General features: G+C 44.7%; 1 protein-coding gene across 1 annotated transcript; it reads right to left on the bottom strand.

Annotated features, from left to right (window-relative positions):
- LOC112249745 (sulfotransferase 2B1-like) lies at nucleotides 1-13,818 on the bottom strand. Its single transcript, XM_024419521.2, has 4 exons — nucleotides 13,683-13,818; nucleotides 13,336-13,501; nucleotides 2,774-2,954; nucleotides 1-294 (listed from the first exon to the last, which is right to left on the bottom strand). Exons 1-4 carry the CDS (start codon nucleotides 13,694-13,696, stop codon nucleotides 98-100), a joined length of 558 nt encoding a protein of 185 aa, XP_024275289.2. The 5' UTR covers nucleotides 13,697-13,818; the 3' UTR covers nucleotides 1-97.
- Nucleotides 13,819-22,380: the final 8,562 nt, after the last annotated feature.

The raw sequence follows: 22,380 nt of genomic DNA, 5'->3' as shown, positions 1-22,380 counted from the left end.
CAATTTTATTATATAGTTTTACTATATTGGGTTGTGTACATTATATGTACATTCACAAAAAGTGAGAGAATTCCAGGACTTGTATGAAGCGTATCCATCAATCTCCGGCATCATGGAGGATAAGGGCCCTATCCTGATCCCCAGAGGCCTGTCCTCCTCCTCCTCCCCCACAGGACTCAGGAGGACACTCCCACATGAAGGTCAAGGGACAGTCTTTCATCTGGTAGCTGTAGACGGTGTCAAAAATACCAATCTGCTCCTCTGAGAAAGTGTTTCTCCAGTCACCGATTTTACCTGTAAACAGAACAAGGCCTCCATTATTATGGCCAATCTCTCCACAGCACTGTAATTTTTATTAGGATTCCTATTAGCTAACGCCACAACGCTAGCTAATCTTCCTGGGGTCCAACAGCAATTAAAAAGACATTGCAAACAACCACAATCAAGACTTCAAACATTCAACAAGTAGACAATACAGATAATTAAAATACCTGACAGGAAACACATTTAACATTCAGTTGATACTTTCTATTTGCTGTCCAGTCATATGGTCTATCGCATTAGATGTTCTTTTATTTTTTTCTTGAAGGTGGATTTACTTTTTGCCTGAGAAATATGGATTGGTAAAACGTTTCATTCAGCTATAGCTCTATATAAAACTGTAGATTTGATGGCTTGATTTGTTTTAGCTACGCGGAATTTGTCTGTCTGGTTCGGTGGTTGTGTGTGTTGCTAGTATGTACTAATTGGACAGAAAAGTACTGTGTTTTTAAAATGTTTAAATATAACATTCCTAAAGAAAATCAGAAGACTAGATAGTAATTTGTTTTTAACGTGAAGCCATGAGAGATTCTGATGCATTTTAATAATATTCATTCGGTTAGAGCAATGAAGAGAATCTGGCAACCCTGTTTTGAGCCATTTGGAACTGTTTTATATCTTTCTTTGCTGCAGGTTACCATACAACTGGACATTACTCTAAGTGTGATAGGACCATGGATTGACCATACAACTGGACATTACTCTAAGTGTTAAAGGACCAGGGATTGACCATACAACTGGACATTACTCTAAGTGTTAAAGGACCAGGGATTGACCATAAAACTGGACATTACTCTAAGTGTTAAAGGACCAGGGATTGACCATAAAACTGGACATTACTCTAAGTGTGATAGGACCAGGGATTGACCATACAACTGGACATTACTCTTAAGTGTGATAGGACCAGGGATTGACCATAAAACTGGACATTACTCTAAGTGTTAAAGGACCAGGGATTGACCATACAACTGGACATTACTCTTAAGTGTGATAGGACCAGGGATTGACCATACAACTGGACATTACTCTAAGTGTGATAGGACCAGGGATTGACCATAAAACTGGACATTACTCTAAGTGTTAAAGGACCAGGGATTGACCATACAACTGGACATTACTCTAAGTGTTAAAGGACCAGGGATTGACCATACAACTGGACATTACTCTAAGTGTTAAAGGACCAGGGATTGACCATACAACTGGACATTACTCTAAGTGTTAAAGGACCAGGGATTGACCATAAAACTGGACATTACTCTAAGTGTTAAAGGACCAGGGATTGACCATACAACTGGACATTACTCTAAGTGTTAAAGGACCAGGGAATGACCATACAACTGGACATTACTCTAAGTGTGATAGGACCAGGTATTGACCACCATTACTTCAAAAGCAGCACTGAAATCCAGCAACACTGCACCAACTAACTTCCTATCATCTATACTCTTTAACCAATCTGTCATTTGTGCTAAGGCCGTACTCGTAGAATGCCCTTTGTATGCAAGCTGGAAACCCGTTATCAGATCATTACATGAGAAATAATCCTTGATTTGTACAGATAAAAAAATTGCAACAATTTACTTAACACAGGCAGCAAGCTTATCGGACAACTTTTAGGAACAGTGAATGCAGATTTTTTATCCTTAGGTAGTGGAATAACCTTTGACTCTTTCCAAACTTCTGGGCACACCCCTTACATCAAGCACTTATTAAAAATACGAGAGATCTTATCTGTACCAGGTGACTTGTCATCCAAAAGAGACAACAGCATCTTTTCTACCTCTTCTCTTTCTACTTGATGAAATTTGAACCCGCATTGCCTCTCCTTCATGATAAAATATTTTATAAGGGTATATGACATGGAGCCATCAGTTGGAATCATAGCATTCCTCAACTTGTCCACTTTGCAGTAAAATATGAATTAAAGTAGTTTGCGATGTCATGTGGTTTTGTAATAAATATACCCTCTGATTCAACAAAAGAGGCAGACATGTGTGAATTCCTACCCATAATAGTGTTCAACGTTCTCCACAGCTTTTTCCCATCACCCTTCATCAATGTTGTGCTGATAGAATCCCTTCTTGTTTCCTTTGTTTAGCTTGGTCACAAGAGTTCTTAATTTACAATAACTTTGCTTATCAAACAAAGTGCCAGATTTATCTGCTACTTTTTTGGCATCACAACGTTGAATCATTACATTTCTCAGCTCATCATCAATCCATGGGGCACCATTTGACCTTGCAGTGCATTTTCTTAAAGGGACGTGCTTATCAGCTGTACTCATAAATAATTTCATAAACAAACTTAGTGACATTTCAGGATCATCCTTACTACACACTTCTAACCATACTGTGAGTGCAGGGGAGGTCTATGGTACTGTTCTATCCTTCTGACACTGACTGACACACAACTCTAGTCAGGATTGTACTCCTGTTGAACAAGGGAGCCTCACCTTTCCTCATGAATTTGCTTTTGCTGTGGTCAATGATTTCCTTTGGGATCTGAGTGTAGTTCACCATGGCGTTATCGCTCGTGCTGCTGAAGCTAAAGTGTCTCAGGGCGTTGGTTAACTCCTCGCCCACCAGGGGGCACTGCAGGAAAGAGCTGATCCTCTCCATCGAGCCTTGCAGGTCCTGAGGAAAGTCAATGCTCTTATTATAGATATGGACAAAGAGGGTGGTTTTCACAAAAGGCTGAATTGATCCTCTATTTCTAGTCTATCAACAACATTTGTGGCAAACTAAGACCAAACGCTCATTAGGTTGGATACAGTTGGTTGGCTGGAACTCCAAGATGGCGTAGCAATGCAGACATTGTTTGTCGTTCTCCTGTGTACATATTTTATTTTTCGTCTTTTTTGTATATATTTCCAAATATTTTCAATATCTTTTTCCATTTTTTAAAATTAAATTTATCTTCCGCAACCCACCTCACCCAATGTGATACAGATCTGCTATTTTTAGACCTTATAGCCAGAACCTCAATCAGCTGCTAAACAGCTAATTAGCAATTTAGTCATTGTTAGCTACTTGCAAGCGGCCTTTACCTTTAGCACAGACACCAGACTCTTTTAGCCTGGATAATTACTTTCCAGCCTGCACAGCGCGTTATCAACCCTGAGCAAATCGGACAGTTTTTTTCCTCCACGACAATGCCGGATTCCTGCCGTAAGCCCTGGACCATTACTCCAGATCATCGCAGCTAGCTAGCTGCCACCGAGTGGCCCAGCCCCGAAGCTAGTCTTGAGCCAGGCCCATCTCCCGGCCTGCTCAGTGGACCCTATGATTACTTGGCCACACAGCTGATGCCTCCCGGACTCTTCACTAACACGACTAGAATTCACTACACTACCGGATTCCATCCATTAGCTCTCGACCTTCGGATCATCGCTGCTATCTAGCTTCTACCGAGTGGCTATAGTGGCTAACGCCCTTGTCCCGAAGCTAGCATCAGTTAGCCTAGAGCTGGGCGCATCTCCCGGCTAGCAAACGAAATTACTCCAGTGACAATACCTATTTGCAACTGGCCTGGACTTTTTGTCAACATGGAACCCCGCTGTTCCATCATGACTGGTCTACCGACGTAATTCCATCCGCTGTGCCCCCAACTGACCTTTGCCGGATGTCGGAGTAGACGCTTCTACTAGCCCTGGCCTGCTAACTTTAGTAAAGTATATATATTTTTTCAACACTGTGTAGTAACGACTACCTAGTGGCTTCCCTATTTCATCTATTGCTGTTAACTGAACCCTGTGATCACTTGGCTACATAGCTGATGCCTGCTGGACTGTTCATTAATCACAGTACTCCATTTTGTTTATCTGTCAGCTCCAGACTCGAACTCAGGACCTGTGTGTAGTTAACTGACCCTCTCTGCCCATTCATCGCCTTTTTACCTGTTGTTGTTGTCTTAGCTGATTAGCTGTTGTTGTCTTACTCGTTGTTGTCTTTGCTAGCTCTCCCAATAAACACCTGTGATTGCTTTATGCCTCGCTTTAGGTCTCTGTTTAGGATATTTTTCATTGTTTTAGTTCACTGCGAAGCCCCTAGTCCCACTCAACATGCCTCAGATAACTGTTTTGTCCCACCACCCACACATGCGGTGTCTTCACCCAGCATAACTAGTGCATCCAGAGATGCAACCTCTCTTATCGTCACTCAATGCCTAGGTTTATCTCCACTGTACCCTCACCCTACCATACCCGTCTGTACATTATACCCTGAATCTATCCTACCATGCCCAGAAATCTGCTCCTTTTATTCTCTGTCCCCAACGCACTAGACGACCAGTTTTGATAGCCTTTAGCCGTATCCTTAATCCTCCTTTGTTCCTCGGGTGATGTGGAGGTTAACCCAGGCTCTGTGTGTCCCCATGGGCTCTCATTTGATGACTTCAGTAACCTGCAAAAGCCTTTGTTTCAAGCATGTTAACATCAGAAGCCTCCTCCCTAAGTTTGTTTTACTCACTGCTTTAGCACACTCTGCCAACCCTGATGTTCTTGCCGTGTCTGAATCCTGGCTTAGGAAGGCCACCAACAATTCTGAGATTTCCATCCCCAACTACTACATTTTCCGTCAAGATAGAACTGCCAAAGGGGGAGAAGTTGCAATCTACTGCAGAGATAGCCTGCAAAGTTATGTCATACTTTCCATGTCTATGCCCAAACAGTTTGAGCTTCTAATTGTTAACAATCTTTCCAGAAATAAGTATCTCACTGTTGCTGCCTGTTATAGACCACCCTCAGCTCCCAGCTGTGCCATATGTGTGAATTGAACTCTATCTTCAGAGTTCGTTCTGTTAGGTGACCTAAACTGGGATATGCTTAACACTCCAGGCAGTCCTACAATATAAACGAGATTCCCTCAATCTCACACAAATTGTCAAGGAACCCACCAGGTACAACCCCAAATCCTTAAATACGGGCACCCTCATAGATATTATCCTGACCAACTTGCCCTCCAAATACAGCTCTGCTGTTTTCAATCAGGATCTCAGCGATCACTGCCTCATTGCCTGCGTCCGCTGTCAAACGACCACCCCTCATCACTGTCAAACACTTCCTAAAACACTTCTGACCTGACTGCCCACGACCAGCACAAAAACATCCTGTGGCAGACTGCACTAGCATCGAATAGTCCCTGCGATATGCAACTTTTCAGGGAAGTCAGGAACCAATACACGCAGTCAGTTAGGAAAGCAAAGGCTAGCTTTTTCACCACTGAAAAATCCACGATAATCGAGAATTTCAAGAAGGATTTCTCTACGGCTGGCCATGCTTTCCTCATGGCTACCACAGCCTGGCCAACAGCTCCACACCCCCCGCAGCTACTTGCCCAAACCTCCGCAATTTCTCCTTCGCCCAAATCCAGATAGCAGATGTTCTGAAAGAGCTGCAAAACCTGGACCTAGGCTAGACAATCTGGACCCTCTCTTTCTAAAACTATCCACCACCATTGTTGCAACCCCTATTACCAGTCTGTTCAACCTCTTTCGTATTGTCCGAGATCCCTAAAGATTGGAAAGCTGCCGCGGCCATCCCCCTCTTCAAAGTGGGTGACACTCTAGACTGTTATAGACCTATATCCATCCTGGCCTGCCTTTCTAAAGTCTTTGAAAGCCAAATCAACAAACAGATCACTGACCATTTCGAATCCCACCGTACCTTCTCCGCTGTGCAATACGGTTTCCGAGCTGGTCACGGGTGCACCTCAACCACGCTCAAGGTACTAAACTATATCATAACCGCCATCGATAAAAGACAGTACTGTGCAGCTGTCTTCATCGACCTGGCCAAGGGTTTTGACTCAATCACTGTATTCAATCACTGTATTCTTAATCGGCAGACTCAACAGCCTTGGTTTCTCAAATGACTGCCTCACCTGGTTCACCAACTACTTCTCAGATAGAGTTCAGTGTGTCAAATCGGAGGGCCTGTTGTCCGGACCCCTGTCAGTCTCTATGGGGGTACCACAATGTCGCTCTTGCTGCAGGTGATTCCCTGATCAACCTCTACGCAGACGACACTATTCTGTATACATCGTGCCCTTCTTTGGACACTGTGTTAACAAACCTCCAAACGAGCTTCAATGCCATACAACACTCCTTCCGTGGCCTCCAACTGCTCTTAAATCACTAGTATATCTAAATGCATGATTTTCAACCGATCGCTGCCCCGCACCCGCCGTCCACCTAGCATCACTACTCTGGACGTTTCTGACTTAGGTATTTACAGTTGTCCAGATATTCTAGGTGTCTGGCTAGACTGTAAACTCTCCTTCCAGACTCATATTAAACATCTCCAATCCAAAATTAAATCTAGAGTCGGCTTCCTATTTTGCAACAAAGCCATGTTATGTTCACGTAGTATTTCACAATGTCACTTAAAATAGCATCTCACAAAGGTCTATTTATAATCTATGACTAATATTTTCATGTCTGAAGGATAGCCTATTTCTGTAGTTACACAACCTCAGAGAACCATGAGACTGTAATAAAAGTGTTGTGTTCTGATGCGCTTAAATGGACACGTTGTAACGGTTTTCTAGTGGTGATGAAGGAGAGTCGGACCAAACTGCAGCGTGTCGATTGCGATCCATATTTATTAAACAAAACGTAAACACGACTAAACACTAAACACGACTAAACACTAAACACTACAAAACAATAAACGTAATGAAAACCGAAAACAGCCTATCTAGTGCAAACTAACAGAGAGTACAAGTAAGACACTAAGGACAATCACCCACGACAAACTCAAAGAATATGGCTGCCTAAATATGGTTCCCAATCAGAGACAACGATAAGCACCTGCCTCTGATTGAGAACCACCCAGACAGCCATAGACCTTGCTAGACAACCCACTAAGCTACAATCCCAATACCACCACCAAAACCCCAAGACAAACACACCACAATTACAAAAACCCCATGCCACACCCTGGCCTGACCAAATACATAAAGATAAACACAAAATACTTTGACCAGGGCGTGACAGAACCCCCCTAAGGTGCGGACTCCCGAACGCACCTCAAAACAATAGGGAGGGTCCGGGTGGGCGTCTGTCCATGGTGGCGGCTCCGGCGCGGGACGTGGACCCCACTCCTTTAATGTCTTAGTCCCCTCTCCCTTCGTCCCTGGATAGTCCACCTCGCCGCCGACCATGGCCTAGTAGTCCCCACCCAGAACCCCACTGGACTGAGGAGCAGATCGGGACTGAAGGACAGCTCGGGACCGAGGCAGCTCGGGACTGAGGGGAAGCTCGGGAGTGAGAGAAAGCTCAGGAGTGAGAGGAAGCTCAGGAGTGAGAGGAAGCTCAGGAGTGAGAGAAAGCTCAGGAGTGAGAGGAAGCTCAGGCAGGTAGATAGATCTACCAGCTCCTGGCTGGCTGGTGGTTTCAGCAGATCCTGGCTGACTGGCAGATCCTGGCTGACTGGCAGATCCTGGCTGACTGGCAGATCTGGAAGAGTCTGGTTGACTGGCAGATCTGGAAGAGTCTGGTTGACTGGCAGACCTGGAAGAGTCTGGTTGACTGGCAGATCTGGAAGAGTCTGGTTGACTGGCAGATCTGGAAGAGTCTGGTTGACTGGCAGATCTGGAAGAGTCTGGCTGACTGGCAGATCTGGAAGAGTCTGGCTGACTGGCAGATCTGGCGGCGCTGGGCAGACTGGCGGCGCTGGGCAGACTGGGGGCACTGGCGGCGCTGGGCAGACTGGCGGCACTAGCTGCTCCATATAGGCTGACAGCTCTGGCGGCTTCTTACAGACTGACCGCTCTGGCGGCTCCGTGCTGACTGGCAGCTCCTTGCAGACTGGCAGCTCCTTACAGACTGACAGCTCCGTGCAGACTGACAGCTCCGTGCAGACTGACAGCTCCTTGCAGACTGGCAGCTCCATGCAGACTGGCAGCTCCATGCAGACTGGCAGCTCCATGCAGACTGGCTGCTTCATGCAGACTGGCAGCTCGGGCTGCTTCATGTAGACTGACAGCTCTGGCTGCTCCATGTAGACTGGCTGCTTCATGCAGACTGGCAGCTCGGGCTGCTTCATGTAGACTGACAGCTCTGGCTGCTCCATGCGGACTGACAGCTCTGGCTGCTCCATGTAGACTGACTGCTTCATGCAGACTGGCAGCTCGGGCTGCTTCATGTAGACTGACAGCTCTGGCTGCTCCATGCAGACTGACAGCTCTGACTGTTCCATGCAGACTGACAGCTCTGGCTGCTTCATGCAGACTGGTAGCTCTGGCTGCTCCATGTAGACTGGCTGCTTCATGCAGACTGGCAGCTCGGGCTGCTTCATGTAGACTGACAGCTCTGGCTGCTCCTTGCAGACTGGCAGCTCCATGCAGACTGGCAGCTCTGGCTGCTCCATGCAGACTGACAGCTCTGGCTGCTTCATGCAGACTGGCAGCTCTGGCTGCTCCATGCAGACTGGCAGCTCTGGCTGCTCCATGCAGACTGACAGCTCTGGCTGCTCCATGCAGACTGGCTGCTTCATGCAGACTGGCAGTTCTGGCTGCTCCATGCAGACTGACAGCTCTGGCTGCTCCATGCAGACTGACATCTCTGGCTGCTCCTTGCAGACTGGCAGCTCTGGCTGCTCCATGCAGACTGACAGCTCTGGCTGCTCCATGCAGACTGACAGCTCTGGCTGCTCCATGCAGACTGACATCTCTGGCTGCTCCATGCAGACTGACATCTCTGGCTCCTCCATGCAGACTGACAGCTCTGGCTGCTCCATGCAGACTGACAGCTCTGGCTGCTCTATGCGGACTGACAGCTCTGGCTGCTCCATGCAGGCTGGCAGCTCTGGCTGCGCTGAACAGGCGGGAGACTCCGGCAGCGTAGGAGAGGAGAAAGGCTCTGGCTGCGCTAAACAGGCGGGAGGCTCCGGCAGCGCTGTAGAGGAGGAAGGCTCTGGCTGCGCTGAACAGGCGGGAGGATCCGGCAGCGCTGTAGAGGAGAAAAGCTCTGGCTGCGCTAAACAGGCGGGAGACTCCAGCAGCGCAGGAGAGGAGAAAAGCGCTGGCTGCGCTGAACAGGCGAGGCACACTGAAGGCCTGGTGCATGGTGCTGGAACTGGTGGTACTGGATCGAGGACACGCACAGGAAGCCTGGAGCGGGGAGCTGCTACCGGAGGACTGGAGTGTGGAGGTGGCACAGGATGGGCTAGACCGTGAAGGCGTACTGGAGATCTTGAGAGCAGTGTTGGCACAGGATGTGCAAGGCTAGGGATGTGCACAGGAGGCCTGGTGCGTGAGGCTGGCACCAACTTCACCAGCCGACTAACACGCACCTCAGGACGAGTATGGAGCGCTAACCCAGGTGCCATCAAATCCCCAACACGTTCCGTCGGGCGAATTCCATGCAAAAAGCACCAACACAGCAACTCCCTCATTTCTCTCTCCTCCAATTTCCCCATTAACTCCTTCACAGTCTCTGGTTCTGGTCTCCTCCTTGGCTCCTCACGATAAACAGGGAGAGTTGGCTCAGGTCTGACTCCTGACTCTGCCACACTCTCCCTGAGCCCCCCAAGAAATTTTTGGGGCTGATTCTCAGGCTTCCATCCGCTACGCCGTGCTGCCTCCTCATATCTGCGCCTCTCAGCTTTCGCCGCCTCCAGTTCTTCCTTGGGGCGGCGATATTCTCCAGGCTGAGCCCAGGGTCCTTTACCGTCCAGTTCTTCCTCCCATGTCCATTTCCAGGTGGTGCAGCCTCTCCCACTGCAGCTGCTGCTGCTCCTGCTGCTGCTGCCTCTGTTGCCTCTCCTGTGGTTCCTGCCTGTTAACACGCTGCTTGGTCCGTTGGTGGTGGGTGATTCTGTAACGGTTTTCTAGTGGTGATGAAGGAGAGTCGGACCAAACTGCAGCGTGTCGATTGCGATCCATATTTATTAAACAAAACGTAAACACGACTAAACACTAAACACGACTAAACACTAAACACTACAAAACAATAAACGTAATGAAAACCGAAAACAGCCTATCTAGTGCAAACTAACAGAGAGTACAAGTAAGACACTAAGGACAATCACCCACGACAAACTCAAAGAATATGGCTGCCTAAATATGGTTCCCAATCAGAGACAACGATAAGCACCTGCCTCTGATTGAGAACCACTCCAGACAGCCATAGACCTTGCTAGACAACCCACTAAGCTACAATCCCAATACCACCACCAAAACCCCAAGACAAACACACCACAATTACAAAAACCCCATGCCACACCCTGGCCTGACCAAATACATAAAGATAAACACAAAATACTTTGACCAGGGCGTGACACACGTCTACAATATGGTTAGGGGTGACTCAACTGCAATGAGGAAGAGAGAATGTAATGGGATGTTTGCAATTGATGACAACAACAATACATATCAGACAGTGATAGACAAGAGTTATCCTACCAGCCACATCTCCTCATAAGAGATATAAAGACCATTTGCCAAGACTCCTGCTTGACTCGTCCAGCCTTTCACATGATCGAACCAGGACCCATAACTCACTGCAAAAAGGGTAGTGTCACTAACTATCAATATCAAATCAAATCAAATTTTATTTGTCACATACACATGGTTAGCAGATGTTAATGCGAGTGTAGCGAAATGCTTGTGCTTCGAGTTCTGACAATGTAGTAATAACCAACAAGTAATCTAGCTAACAATTCCAAAACTACTACCTTATAGACACAAGTGTAAGGGGATAAAGAATATGTACATAAAGATATATGAATGAGTGATGGTACAGAGCGGCATAGGCAAGATACAGTAGATGGTATTGAGTGCAGTATATACATATGAGATGAGTATGTAAACAAAGTGGCATAGTTAAAGTGGCTAGTGATACATGTATTACATAAGGATGCAGTAGATGATATAGAGTACAGTATATACGTATACATATGAGATGAATAATGTAGGGTATGTAAACATTATATTAGGTAGCATTGTTTAAAGTGGCTAGTGATATATTTTACATCATTTCCCATCAATTGCCATTATTAAAGTGGCTGGAGTTGAGTCAGTGTGTTGGCAGCAGCCACTCAATGTTAGTGGTGGCTGTTTAACAGTCTGATGGCCTTGAGATAGAAGCTGTTTTTCAGTCTCTCGGTCCCAGCTTTGATGCACCTGTACTGACCTCGCCTTCTGGATGATAGTGGGGTGAACAGGCAGTGGCTCGGGTGGTTGTTGTCCTTGATGATCTTTATGGCCTTCCTGTGACATCGGGTGGTGTAGGTGTCCTGGAGTGCAGGTAGTTTGCCCCCGGTGATGCGTTGTGCAGACCTCACTACCCTCTGGAGAGCCTTACGGTTGTGGGCGGAGCAGTTGCCGTACCAGGCGGTGATACAGCCCGCCAGGATGCTCTCGATTGTGCATCTGTAGAAGTTTGTGAGTGCTTTTGGTGACAAGCCGAATTTCTTCAGCCTCCTGAGGTTGAAGAGGCGCTGCTGTGCCTTCTTCACGATGCTGTCTGTGTGGGTGGACCAATTCAGTTTGTCTGTGATGTGTACGCCGAGGAACTTAAAACTTACTACCCTCTCCACTACTGTTCCATCGATGTGGATAGGGGGGTGTTCCCTCTGCTGTTTCCTGAAGTCCACAATCATCTCCTTAGTTTTGTTGACGTTGAGTGTGAGGTTATTTTCCTGACACCACACTCCGAGGGCCCTCACCTCCTCCCTGTAGGCCGTCTCGTCGTTGTTGGTAATCAAGCCTACCACTGTTGTGTCGTCCGCAAACTTGATGATTGAGTTGGAGGCGTGCGTGGCCACGCAGTCATGGGTGAACAGGGAGTACAAGAGAGGGCTCAGAACGCACCCTTGTGGGGCCCCAGTGTTGAGGATCAGCGGGGTGGAGATGTTGTTGCCTACCCTCACCACCTGGGGGCGGCCCGTCAGGAAGTCCAGTACCCAGTTGCACAGGGCGGGGTCGAGACCCAGGGTCTCGAGCTTGATGACGAGCTTGGAGGGCTCTATGGTGTTAAATGCCGAGCTGTAGTCGATGAACAGCATTCTCACATAGGTATTCCTCTTGTCCAGATGGGTTAGGGCAGTGTGCAGTGTGGTTGAGATTGCATCGTCTGTGGACCTATTTGGGCGGTAAGCAAATTGGAGTGGGTCTAGGGTGTCAGGTAGGGTGGAGGTGATATGGTCCTTGACTAGTCTCTCAAAGCACTTCATGATGACGGAAGTGAGTGCTACGGGGCGGTAGTCGTTTAGCTCAATTACCTTAGCTTTCTTGGGAACAGGAACAATGGTGGCCCTCTTGAAGCATGTGGGAACAACAGACTGGGATAGGGATTGATTGAATATGTCCGTAAACACACCAGCCAGCTGGTCTGCGCATGCTCTGAGGGTGCGGCTGGGAATGCCGTCTGGGCCTGCAGCCTTGCGAGGGTTGACATGTTTAAATGTTTTCCTCACGTCGGCTGCAGTGAAGGAGAGTCCGCATGTTTTAGTTGCGGGCCGTGTCAGTGGCACTGTATTGTCCTCAAAGCGGGCAAAAAAGTTATTTAGTCTGCCTGGGAGCAAGACATCCTGGTCCGTGACGGGGCTGGTTTTCTTTTTGTAATCCGTGATTGACTGTAGACCCTGCCACATACCTCTTGTGTCTGAGCCGTTGAATTGAGATTCTACTTTGTCTCTATACTGACGCTTAGCTTGTTTGATTGCCTTGCGGAGGGAATAGTTACACTGTTTGTATTCGGTCATGTTTCCAGTCACCTTGCCCTGATTAAAAGCAGTGGTTCGCACTTTCAGTTTCATGCGAATGCTGCCATCAATCCACGGTTTCTGGTTTGGGAATGTTTTAATCGTTGCTATGGGAATGACATCTTCAACGCACGTTCTAATGAACTCGCTCACCGAATCATCGTATTCGTCAATGTTGTTGTCTGATGCAATACTGAAAATATCCCAGTCCATGTGATGGAAATATATTATTTACATAGAGTTGCTTTACAAAATAGGAAATGTCTCACAGCTTTGAGAATAGTCGCTTCAACATAACCACATCCTACCTTAGCTTTGGAGCCCTGAAGTGCAGAAGACAGCAGGTTGTAGGGCAGGTGAGTGGTGATGATTCGGTGCCCCTGGGTGGCCTCCAGCACCTTTGCACTGTCATGCTGTTCCAGCCAGGGGGCTTGTGCCCAGTTGGGCACATTTTTGGAGAGTTGTGGGTCCCCTCTGTTTTTCAGGGAAAGAAAGAAGAGTTAAAGAGAGAGAACTGTACACCTAATACCCCTGTCTTCATTGAATCCCTCCCTAAACCACTAATTCCACAAAGACAGATGGTCTGAGAGAAGTGGATCTTGAAAGCAATTAATCATTGACAAGTTAAACCAACAGTAACAATACAATAACCTACTGGAGTCTGTGCATATACAGTTATTAAAGCCCTGACCGTTTGCTTCAACTGCAAAGTGTGAAAGAGGAAAAAGTCCTGCAGTTGGCTAGTGTTGCAGCATGTCTAATGTGTTGTGACACCGAGCAGTGGTGTGACAGAGCTGTCCTGTCTCACCTGATTTGGGGTAGGTGGCGACGACAGTGTCCCTGTCCCGAAACTGGAAGTGGAGGGCATAGTTCAGGGAGTCCTGGGTGTGAATGTGCCCAGGGAATGAGTTGTGATGGAAGGTCTCTGTCATGTCCAGCCTGGCCATGTCTGTCTGCTTGTCTACCTAACTGCCTGTCTCTCTCTGTCTGTTTTTCTGACTGACTCTCTGTGAGGAGGGAAGTATGAGATGATCTGGCTTCCTACAGACCTTAAATAGCCAAGCAGTATGTCATGACGTTGGCCTGTGGGTAACACCAGCCGTAGTAAAGTTGAACATTTATTTTGAGGCCTTTAACTCTACAGCTACAGCACTCACCAGTTCTCTTCTCAGAAGTCCATAGGTCATCCCTGTAGACTGCCCAAAACTAGTGTCTTACAGCTGTAGACTTATCATATAGTTATCAACTTAGGATAGTACCCTAAGCAACACCCCGCAAATTAGGAAATCCCTAGATATGACATCAGACAATGCCATGATAGGGTCATTTTGACAAGACCATGGACATAGATAGAATACAGTCCAATTAGATGATTAAGGTGTCATAACTATATTTTGTTTGATTTATGCTTTCATTCATTTTCTTCGGCACATAGAAAGTGATAGAGCCATAAACAACTCCCCCATACAACCATCAGTTAGTGCCACAATTCCGCTCATTTGGGAGGAAATGTAATGATATATTTCATGAGTGTGTGTGCGTTGTTAACATCTGCCTAAGTTACTGCCCAGATCTTCCAGTCTGGACGACCAGACGACGGGTCCGTAACGGCGATCCCAATCCGGACATCCGCTGCCGATCCATGGAGCGGACTTCGTCATTTGCAGACACCCTACCCAGGTCGACCACCAGAGGGGGGACTGCAACAGCGATCACCAACTGGACATCTGCTGCCCAACCATGGAGCGTACCTCTTTATTCGCAGAAACCCTACCCGGGTCGACCACCAGATAGGGACCACAACGATGGTCCACAACCAGGACAACCAACGGTCATTTTTATGTTGGTTTGCAACATGCAGGTTAATCGCAAGATTGAACCCAACATGGGGGAACTTTCAGACATTGGCCTGTGGGTAAGGTTTATGACCCCCCCATAAATACCTTTCTCCTCTCTCTCTCTTGACTCTTCTGAAGGACTCTTGAATAGCCTTTGTTAAACATAGAGAGTTTGGGAAAGGAACCATATTTTGGTAATAGAACCAGTTGAAAATATGTGTTGGTACTTAATGAATATGATGTCAGTTCGGTTGTCATCTGAGACATTATGACTGATGACAGGACGACAAACTGTATCTGGGAAAGTCTACACATTCTAGTTATCAGATTCACATGGAATTGTTTTGGAATTTAAATGTTTGAATATGACACTATTTGCGAAAAGATTAAATGTAATTTTAGCTTCCAAATGAGAGAATTGGGTTTTCATAAGGTTAGAGCTCTGCTCAATCAGTGGCCCGCCCCTGTGAAGAGACATGGGTTATAAACTATGAAACACACCCTTCTCTCCCTCCACTATATAAGCCCTTTACCCGTAGTACCAGATAGATTATTTTATTTTGTACACCGGAAGATGGGGCCTAGCAAAATTATCCGCACTGCCTGTACATAGAAACTATCTCTGAGCCTGGTGGTCTGGGTCGTAAAGATGTAATCCTTAGTGGCTACATCCATTTTTGGACTTGAAATTAATGATATATACCCAATGATGCTTAAAGAATATAACTTATAAATGCCTCGTGTCACATTCGTCGTAATGATGAGACCAAGGCGCAACGTACGTTGAGTTCCACATAATTTTAATGAAAGAGAAACTCACCAAAACAAAACAAAACAAAACAAAACAATAAAGAACAATAAAGAACCGTGCCGCTACTGGTATGCACTCAGGCAACTCAATGTAGACAAGATCCCACACCAGAAAGTGAGGAAAGGGCTGCCTAAATATGATCCCCAATCAGAGACAACGATAAACAGCTGTCTCTGATTGGGAACCATATCAGGCCAACATAGAAATACAAAACATAGAATGTACAAAAACTAGAGTACCCACCCTAGTCCCAACCTGACCTAAACAAAATTTATAGAAAAACAGGGATATCTAAGGTCAGGGCGTGACATCATGAGTTTAGTTCAACTGTCCTACCCCATCAGAACCCCAAAATACAGGTTTGTTTTACATTGTTTACAAACGAACAAACACTATATAGCCTCAAAACATGGTTAAAGGCCTAGTGCAGAAATATTTCCCCCCTATGTTTTATACATATTTCCACACTATGAGGTTGGAATAATACTGTGAAATTGTAGAAAGTGTAAACTTTAAGTGTAAGTGCTGTTTGAAAAGACCACCTGAAATCTCTGCCTGTTTTGCTGAGATGGAGTTTTGACCTGCCTGGTGACATCACCTAGCAAAATTCTTGCTTGAGAATTTGCCATTTGCTTAGAAGCTATTTTTGTTTTCAATTAAAATGTTCAAAGGAAACAATCACAGTAAGGTATTTAATTGTAACCAATAAATTATTTAAATTGAGATAAAAATGGCTGCATTGGACCTTTAAGGGCTCCTCTTTTCAACCCTATCTGTGGAAATTCAGTGTTACAGAATGATTGAAATTTAGGCGATGTTCCTGCGTTAGCGGTGACAGCATTCACGGTAAACACTGCATATGTCGGCACAATCGGAAATGACCTTTACATTTATATTGCGCAATCTGTAATGCTTCAGCAATACAAATTGAATAGAGCCCAAAACTATCATTTTGATATCATGCATCCTTGCATTCATAGCTCTGTCTATACATTTGAAAGCGGTTACATTTCTCTAAGCCCATCCCTCAGATTTTTACCAAAACACAGGCAAGGTGGCCACTTTGTTATTGTTTCCATTAAGGATTCTAGCTTTAATACTACAGTACTCTCTGCCAGACTGCAGGATTTGCTTGATTCATGCCGAGGGTGACTGGGGTTCCTGATTATACTAGTGTTGAGTTTTATTTTTGCCACTGTTTAATTGACTCGGGGACGAGAGTTGTTGATGATGAGCGAAGAGTCCTGAGGGCACTCTAAGGATGTTTTATCTAAGAGTTGATTATCATAATGCAAACAAGTCATGTCCTTCACAGCTCATCTCCATGGTCATGGCTCTCTTTACTGCTCCTGATAGAGAGCTGACTGTAATCTGATTCAAATGAACCTTTTACCGCCAAACACTTATTTTAAGAGTAAACTTCTAAGTAACCATTAATAAGAGACTATTATGGGATGATCCTCACAATAATCAGGGTGATAAACTAATGGTATCCATAAATATTCTGAATTCAGTCAAAAATGACTAAACCAACACAGTGGCCTTGTGGTTAGAGTGTCTGCACTGAGATAGGAAGATTGGGGGTTCCATCCCTGTTCAAGTCATACCAGGGATTGAACCTCATGCCTCTCTGCTTGGCACTCTGCATTAAGGAAATGGATTGGGGTTGAGCAGCTCCTGTCCCTATGTGTTGTTCTGGCTTGGACAAAGCTTACTATTTAGGATTATTAGGAATACCTGTAATGTATCATGTGCTATTTAGCAGAAAAAGTTTCCAGGTGTAAACTCAACATGTCTGAATGTTCCTGACCTGAACCCTCTATCTTCCAGATCCCATATTGGCCTAACAATGTAGAACAGTGAGAGGATGAGAGAAAAGACCACGGAAAACCCTGGATTAGCTGAGTCAACCTTTCATTTTGCCTTAATTCAGAGTGGGGCTCCAGAAACATGGACATACACAGACCACTCTGCTCAACACGTAAGTGGACCACAATCATCTGTGAACACAAGTGGTCTAGATGAGCACTTATACAGCCAAGGTTCCACAAGGAACTTATTATTGGGTACAGATAAAGGATCTTAATTTGACCAGTTTCACAGTAGGAAAACAATCCTACAACAACAGGAAGTGTGAATTATTGTATGGATTATAATTAATGGACATTTATGTAGGGGTTGATAAAGTTTTAGTTAGGACAAATCAAGTCTGACATTTTTAAGTGGAAATTACAAACTTTATAAGCCTTTTTTAACCTCGAATACAGTAGAAGGTTGCATTTCCTGCTGTGCTGGACATTTCCTGCAAAAACAGGGTGGTTAAATTAAGATCCTACAGCTGTAGGCAGCTATAGTCAAATCCAGTGGCGATTTTTGTAAATCTTGTTGGGAGAAACAAAAAAATGTTGGGGAATGCATGCCAGCAAAGCCACTACACAACACAACACAAAACTAAACAATACATGAATTGCACTTATGTACTAGCGTTCAGATATCCCACTGCTATATTGATATACAGAGACCAGATTCACTGCCTGTCATTTGAGAAAAGGATTAACGCTGAAAGCCAAAGCATTTGATTTATTGAAAATGACAATTCAAAGCAGAACACATACAACTTGAGTTGTGTACATTGCACCTAGTTAATTATCTAGGAGCTGTATGAATGAATTATCTTTCTCATCAAAGGTTAGAGAGCTACCATGAAGCAGAAGCTGTGCAGAGACAGCATAGCAAAGCAAAGTCTGGTTAAATTAGGGCCTAAGAGGGATAAAAGCAAGAATGACAAGAATGTTCCTCTAGAATTATAATTTTCACTGAGGGTTCAGAGGTTAACCTTGTGTGAATTGAAGAATTGTGTGTTTACTCATGAGCATAAAAGAAGTTTACATTTTTACTGATGTTAATTTTGTACATTTTTTCTTCATATTTGTAATTTAGCAGATGCTCTTATCCAGAGCAATTAGGGATAAGTGCCTTGCTAAACCACACATTGACAAATGTTTCACCTAGTTGGCTCAGGGATTCAAACCAGCAACCTTTCGTTTACTGGCTCAACACTCTTAACCACTAAGCTACCTGTTGCCCTGCGTTGTAGAAATTCATACTGAGAGAGACTTTGTCATTTCTTCAAATTATCATCTTTATTTAACATTGATTCATAATTGCAATAATGAGACTAGTCAACCCAACAGTAGCCTAGCCTTTACAGACAATGCAGTTTCTATATAGTTGTCACTAAAGATGCTTATCTGCCTCTGGTGTTGTTTCTCAGATGCAATAATGAATAGACACAATAAGGGTTTTGTTCTATACAATAGAATAGAATAAAACTTTATTGTCCATCCAGGATGGACATTTTTCTTTGGCATCACCTTCATTAAAATAATCACGTACACTCTCACACATTAAACCAGTCAGTCCATCATGTTGCATGCACTAACAACATAGAGGACATTAATACAATCAGTCGCAAACGACCACTGTCCCAACTGCACTAGATAGATAAGTACATATATCGATACAATTTACTTTGCATTTAGTTGTCCAACAGCACAAGGAACGAATGAATGTTTGAACCAGTTGTTCTTGGCCATGGGCATTCTGAAGAGCCGGCCAGAGGGAAGCCTCTCGACTGAGGGTGTAATAATGATTATGCTTAATTCTACAGGTATGCATATCTAAGCATACCTTCTTGAGCTGTCTGTATCTTGCTGGTTCTTTTTTTAAAGAAACTAAATATGCTTCTCTGCATTTCTGTTAAAATCTGGGTAAAATATTGAAATTAATGTGAGTCTTATTCAGTATATTTAGTTATTGCTTGTTTTTCTAAAGTCTACCAGCCTTGCCAGAAGGCATATGCCAGCTGAGATAGTTAGACAAACTCACTACTTTAAACTTGATTGATAGCTTTAGTTATGAGGTTGGGAGATTAGGAACCTATCTGGGCTAGCTAAAGTGTCTAACCACTAGGCTACGGGGCGGCAGGTAGCCTAGTGGTTAGAGCATTGGGCCGGTTGCTGGATCGAATCCCTGAGCTGACCAGGTAAAAAACTGTCGTTCTGCCCCTGAGCCAGGCAGTTAACCCACTGTTAATGTTGTTGGATGTTTATTATGGCAGCCCCCTGCACCTCTCTGATTCATAGGGGTTGGGTTAAATGCAGAAGACACACTTCAGTTGAAGGCATTCAGTTGTACAACTGACTAGGTATCTCCCTTTCAAGCCAACTTCATTATTATTACTAAACAGGATAAATCTGAGGAGGCATGTGCCCCTGTGCATAACGCCTGTGGTTCTGCCCTGGTTACATGTCAGTCTGTCTGTCTGTCCATCTTCAGAGCCACAGTTAGAGGCAACAGGTGATACATACAGATCTTTAATCCTCAACCAATATACTGTAAATTGTACTGTAAGGATATGATTGATTGTAATTTTTCTTGATATCAAAAAATGGTTGTGTAGCAGTGGCAGCTCCCCAGAGGAAGGGGAGGATGTTTCTTCTCAGTGAAATTTCATAAAAATAGTGAAACATTTAAAAAGTTATCCTCTTTAGATAAAACTATACTAAATATATTCATATGTCACCAAATAATGTATTAAAATACACTGTTTTGCAATGAAGGTCGACAGCACTGTCTGGGTTAGCACCATGGTGTAGCCGGTGGACAGCTAGCTTCCGTCATCCTCTGGCTACATTGACTTCAATACAAAACCTAGGATGCTCGTACGCGTCACCCCCTTCCATAGATATACATGGTAATTATGACCACGTCCGTGTTCAGTTAGTGCAATTTATTTAAATTTGCTTGCAAACTTCAGTAGCTAGCTAGCTACCAGCACAAGTGTGCAATTTTCTCCGGCTGAATGTTAGAATGGCCAACACTGCCGAAATGTTGTGGACATTTTGTTGAAGAACCCCTTTCATTCTCTGGGATGCACGGAAAAGGTGCGAATTAAAAGTGAGTGTCGACCTCTGCCTGAGATCAGTTTCATGAAGACAGATTAAAAGATGAGGGTGTTCTATACTAACTTTTGCCTTTCACCAGGCCGCCTGTGTTGCTGGCCTTGCCTGGTTTTTGGAAAGTCTGAGTCGAAGGGGGTGCAGTGACCTTAAAAACTAGCTAAATGAAAAAACAAAGGGGGGCATGCAATAAATGCTTTTAGGAGGACACGGCGAGAGGGAAAGTTCTGTTAACAAGGGCAACTACAAGGAGCTTGCAGAGGTAATTGCACATTATGATGCTTTACTGGGATGTTGAAAACAATTCCGAATGATTAGATAGCTTCCATCGCCTCATCCATTAAAGTTATATTAACGAGAGAGGTTGACGCGGCGCATTTATTTTGCGTGTGCTCAGGTAGGCTTTCCACGTTCCTCCGTTATTTATTTAGCAAAGATAACACAATCACTCCGGACATACACAAGCAAAAACTCATGACATAAATGTTGCAGCAGCCTAGGCTACACCTAAACATTAGAAATCTGACATGCTGTATCGGATGAAAACAAGACGATTTTTCAGTCTGATCAACTATTAAAAATTACCCCACTGCTCTGGAACCAACGGTGCCACCAGTCTGCTTGCAGTTGTTATTGTCAGGTATGTTGATGATCAGTGATTTATTCAGGAACGTTTCTTGGGCCACTTTGATGTGTCAAGTGGGCGAGATGCGCAGTCTGTGTTTGACTTTATGAATTTTGAGATGTCTGAGTTTAACTTCATAGAGAAACTCGTTGTCCAAACCTATGATGGTGCAGCTGTAATGGAATGTATCTGCTATTTGTATTTCCAGCTAAGTCCCCTCCTGTTCCCTTATTAAGAGGTGATGACTATTCCACTCCACTACCATTGTCAACTTTCTCCTGACATGAACTGAAGCCTCGTCTCATGTATCCGCTCATCCAATGGCACATTGAATATTTCCCCTCCAAGTACTGTGAGGACCCCTATCAATCTTCTCTCATTACTGTATGTAGAGTCAATCACATACAAAAACACAATCACATTATTACACATCAATGATTTTACTCCTTGCTCAGCTTTCCACCAAAATGTCTCGAAAGCCTAGAATGATAGGAGCAATACCTCCTCGTTGTTTAGCAATATACAAGTGACAGCATTTAGGCTAGTATTGTGAGATATCAAATTCTGAACTAAATTGAGCTTCTTGATGTTAGTCTAGAGGGAGACACAATAGGTGCAATATGAATATGTCCATTTGGCTCCACAGTAGGACGTAATATTCTGTAAACTCATCACCACCTAGTGTTGAGAACTGAGGAGAACAGAGGAGAGGGCCATTTTGACATAATGAAATTCCAAGAAGGAGGTGAGCTCTTCCGCTGCCACATGTACAAAAATGACTCGCTGTGGTTCTTGGTACTTCAACATCTACCTCTGTTGACAGCAGGTTGTCCAATTCCCTAAATTAAACAGTGGGGGGACGGAACCATTGATCTCAGGAGAAAAGAGTAGCTTACCTCAACCCAGAGGCTGTTATGACAGATGGGAAGATTCAATTCATACTTGATCATTGAAAATGTACCTTAGCCACTCTTCTATAATGTAGCTATTTCATTACAAGTGCTTGTGCATAGCAACAGGAAATGGTTAACCAATCCTATTCCACTACCAGAATGACTCAACACGATTTCGAAGCCATTTGTCAATGATGTTACTACGAGACTTGCTCTGTACACTTG

The sequence above is a fragment of the Oncorhynchus tshawytscha genome, linkage group LG04 (assembly GCF_018296145.1).
Source record: "Oncorhynchus tshawytscha isolate Ot180627B linkage group LG04, Otsh_v2.0, whole genome shotgun sequence".
In the NCBI taxonomy this organism is placed as follows: domain Eukaryota; kingdom Metazoa; phylum Chordata; class Actinopteri; order Salmoniformes; family Salmonidae; genus Oncorhynchus; species Oncorhynchus tshawytscha.
The sequence above is the reverse complement of the archived record's forward strand: the minus strand, read 5'-3'. Positions and strand labels throughout refer to the sequence as shown.

Bases quoted from the DNA above. Each gene is read 5' to 3' on its own strand.
- LOC112249745 (XM_024419521.2), bottom strand. The intron at 2,955-13,335 runs GTAGGATGTGGT...GACTTTCCTCAG, and splicing joins TTCAGGGCTCCAAAGCTAAG to GACCTGCAAGGCTCGATGGA. The intron at 295-2,773 runs GTGAGGCTCCCT...TTCTGTTTACAG, and splicing joins AAGCAAATTCATGAGGAAAG to GTAAAATCGGTGACTGGAGA.